This window comes from Polyodon spathula, chromosome 32, assembly GCF_017654505.1.
Source record: "Polyodon spathula isolate WHYD16114869_AA chromosome 32, ASM1765450v1, whole genome shotgun sequence".
NCBI classification, from domain to species: Eukaryota; Metazoa; Chordata; class Actinopteri; order Acipenseriformes; family Polyodontidae; genus Polyodon; species Polyodon spathula.
The window spans coordinates 606,213-610,517 of record NC_054565.1 but is presented as its reverse complement, the minus strand read 5'-3'; the positions used below and the strand labels follow the sequence as shown (position 1 = coordinate 610,517).

Below are 4,305 nucleotides of genomic sequence, written 5' to 3'. Positions count from 1 at the left end.
AAAAATACAAGCAAACAAGTCATATTTTGCCCAAAATAAATAAACAGCTAATGGTGATTCCACAAAAGCACCAGCTCTGTTACTGTCAAACAGTCCGAGGCAACTTCATTCTGCATATTGTTTAGATCAAAACTTAAACTGTATAAACTATGAATTTAGTAATGATGATAATGTTGCAGCATGTAGGTTCTGCAGATTTGTAACGAATACATAATGAGTGAACATTGTTTGCTTGCAAACCTTTTATGTTTTACCGTAATATATTTATACATTAATATATTTATACTAATATTGTGGTCTGTCATAATAATTGGATATAAAACAATCTACATGTTAAAAACATGGAAGGAAATGTATTTCAATCCCATTGCACTGAAGCAGGGCTCCAGTATATAAGCTTGGAGTTTCTCAGTATTTAAACACTCAGCAAAGCAGATCCATTCATTCAAATTCATACAAAACCAAAACGGCTTTTGCTCTAGTGTAAAGTATGCACCCTTTAACAGGGGAGATTTGTACTGACTGTCTGGTGCAGGCGTGGTACTGCAGGATGAGGGTGGCATCCCCGTAAGATTCGCCTGTTAGTCATGACATGGAGAGGTGGGGAAGAGGGTTTGTGGGCTTTCCCTCTCTCTGAGAGGTGGGCCTTGGGAGATTGCTCGGCCCAGAAGTACTGTGCTTGGTTATGCATTCAGGTGCACAACTGAGGAAGACAGCCAATCTGAAATAAACCGACTATTAAAATATATGGTTACGTACCCAAGGGGACGTGTATAGTTACAGGAGAACCATGGCCACCCCAGTGTATCTGAGCACCTGTGAGTGCACCAGCACTGACCTGTCTACCATCGCTGGTATTCAGGCCACGGACAACAGCGCCCTCTGTGGGCTGAAATAAATGACTGCAAAAAGAATAAAAAAAACAAAAAACAACAACAACAAATAAAACTGGGCACCTGTGCAGTGTTTGCAAATACATTGTCTCCCATGTCAGTGAATACCCACACCCTTCCACACACCACCTAACATAAAAACAAAAAACACAAGATCGTTTCAGCTTGTGTTTGCGTTGGTGCAATATCTTAGAGACCATTCCAGTTAGACAAAGCAGACGATGCTGCCACACCCATTAAGAGAGTCTTTTGGGTGCTTTTAACCCTTTGCATTCAATTTATTCAGTGCTTGTCAGGCACGTCAGGTCCAATTTATTTTCATACGTGCTGTTTATTTTACATGCACTCTATTTTTTTTCAGGTGTAAAACAGTTTAAAAGGCAGTGCATGGCAAAAGGACATTAGTATTGCATCTCTATCCAAGCTCCACCCCTTGTTTGCTGTATTTTTCACATACCTCTTTATAGATGTGCATATTGATAAATCCTCTTGAGGTTTGAGGACTTATTAACACTAGGTTCAGTGATAAAATATGATGATATTGTAGACTTTTTCGAGACGTCTACAAGTACTATAAGAGACTCGCGACGTACGCCTTCGTTCGATAGAGGAAACCAACACACACACACAATAGACCACACACATACCCAGCTGACATAACAAGTCGACTGTATTGTTCGATATAAGTCGAGGATATTCAGCAGAGTGAACCGTCTGACTTACCAAAAGAGTCTAAAAGGTGTCTTTTTTTGCTGATCTCGACTAGACACGCAATGTGCGAAACACTACTACAACCTGTCCCAGGCTGCCGCAGTGACCTGTTCCTACATAGGACCGCAAAGGGTTAAACAATTCACTTCTGTATTGTATACTGTACTCACTAACACTGGAAGAATAATGCCATTTATAGCTCAAATTACATTTTTTAAATATCATATATGTTATTGGTAACTTTGTTTAATGTGTTGTGTTTGTACCACACATAAGTGTTCAAAGCCTGGCATATATTTCAATGTGTCCCTTTCTAAGTAGAATGACCCTGTAATACTGTCCTAAATCCTCAACATATGATGAGCGAGATTCATTTCCAATTCAGTGGCAGGAGTGGAGCTGAATCCCAGGCCTCTCCAATTAATTCTGAAAGAATGGGTGTGTCTTCTTCAGTTTGACATGCTCCCCTTCTCAGTGTCTCTGGATTCAGGCTGGCTTTCACTTTGGAGAGGGGTGGAAAGGTGAGGGACTGTGAGGGAGGCAGGGAGGCTGGCTCCAGTGTGATTTTGTTTGTGTATATGTAGGCTTCCTAACTGACTGAAGCTCTTACCATATTCAGAAGAGTGACACAGCCTCTCTTCAGTGTGAACTTGCTGGTGTCTTTTAAGGTCTCTTAACTTAATGAAGCTTTCCCCACATTGAGTACAGTGACACGGCTTCTCTCCAGTGTGAATTCGCTGATGTGCTTTTAGGTCTCCCGACTGACTGTAGCTCTTCCCACATTCAGTACAGTAATAAGGCTTCTCTCCAGTGTGAATTCGTTGGTGTCTTTTTAGGACTCCTAACTGATTGAAGCTCTGCCCACATTCACTACAGTGATACGGCTTTTCTCCAGTGTGAATTCGCTGGTGTGATTTTAGGTGTCCTAATTGACTGAAGCTCTTACCACATTCAGTACATTGACGAGGCTTTTCTCCAGTGTGAATTCGCTGGTGTCTTTTTAGGCTTCCAATCTGACTGAAACTCTCCCCACATTCACTACAGTGATATGGTTTCTCTCCAGTGTGAATTCGCTGGTGTCTTTTTAAGTCGCCTAACTGAATGAAGCTCTTCCCACATTCACTACAGTGATACGGCTTCTCTCCAGTGTGAATACGCTGGTGTGTTTTTAGGCTTCCTGACACAGTGAAGCTGACCCCACATTCACTACAGTGATATGGCTTCTCTCCAGTGTGAGTTTGCTGGTGTGTTTTTAAGTTTCCTGACTGACTGAAGCTCTTCCCATGTCCAGTATAATGATGCGATATATTTGGCTGGAATATGTTTTCTGAACCCTTAAACAAGTCAATAGACTCCTCTTCAATGTAGTCAGGCTCCATTTCAGTCTCTTCTTCTTTAATGTGGACAGGCTCCAGTTCAGTCTCCTCTTCTTTAATGTGGACAGGCTCCAGTTCAGTCTCCTCTTCTTTAATGTGGACAGGCTCCAGTTCAGTCTCCTCTTCTTTAATGTGGACAGGCTCCAGTTCAGTCTCTTCTTTAATGTGGACAGGCTCCAGTTCAGTCTCCTCTTCTTTAATGTGGACAGGCTCCAGTTCAGTCTCCTCTTCTTTAATACAGAGAGGATCCAGTTCAGGCTTCTCCTGTTTAATGCAGATAGGTACCAACTTCACAATCTCCTCCTGATTAATGTAAACAGATTCCATCTTTGTTCCTTGGCCTTCACCAAGATAAGGCAGCCCTGAAAACAGAAAATGAAATTAAGTATTATGATCTGTTCTCTATTGGTATTTACACTTATAACTCAGACCTGAACTTGATTAGGTTTGATCAGATTCAAAGATTCATCATTTCAGCCCATGTTTACGCTTGAGCACAGATCTAGGCTGGCCGTAGCCCCGTATGTGCGCGCATAGCCGCTGAGCTGTAGTGCGTGCCTGAAGACGCCATATCAACCAGCCCTTGTGTGAAGACATTTCCCCTCCTAAAACACAGTGCCGGAAGTGTTTAAATCAACAAGCAGCCTGTCATTTGTGTCACTTGTGTGTTTCTACTTCATGGTGTTCGTTCCGTGCCAATTAAGATTTCATTCTGTCATCAGAAATAGAGCACAGTATTGAAAACATGCATATCGGACATTTCAAGAAACAAGTGTTATTGTCTACATTTACACATCAGACTGACATCTCTTCTTATATGGAAATGAAAACAATAACCCCTTTATTTTCTTTCCATGACAAGTATTCCATGGACAGAGAAAGAAGGCAGGTGGCAGAGCGCTCAGCTTCAGAGCCCCACAGTTGTGGAATGGTCTGCCACGGTTTGGAAGAGAGGCACCATCTCTTGCTGCTTTTAATGCTTCTGCTCTGATGAGCATTCTACCTGTTTGAGGTCTGACTGAGAGGACGTGACTTCTAGCTTGTGTATCAGAACAAATGTCCACCGAAATATACCTTTCTAAACAGCTGAGAATCTGAAGTTTTTTTTTTATACTTTGTTTAATAAGTAGATATAGCTGCTGCATAAACAGTATATTACATGCTGAGTGAGACTTGTGTGGTGCTTTCTCAGATGGCCTTTGAATAGTTTTACTGCTACTGTTTGCCTCTGAGTTGTCTTTGTTCTGTTCTCTGACTAAATAAATACCACAGTGTATTTGCCAGTTTTTCTGTAATTCTTGGTGATAGGGATTTTTACCTATGTG

General features: G+C 41.6%; 1 protein-coding gene across 1 annotated transcript; it reads right to left on the bottom strand.

Moving 5' to 3' along the window:
• Positions 1-1,734: 1,734 nt before the first annotated feature.
• Positions 1,735-3,066, bottom strand: LOC121303390 (zinc finger protein 239-like). The gene has a single exon (XM_041234061.1). It carries the CDS (start codon positions 2,981-2,983, stop codon positions 2,054-2,056), a length of 930 nt encoding a protein of 309 aa, XP_041089995.1. The 5' UTR covers positions 2,984-3,066; the 3' UTR covers positions 1,735-2,053.
• Between the last annotated feature and the right edge of the window lie 1,239 nt (positions 3,067-4,305).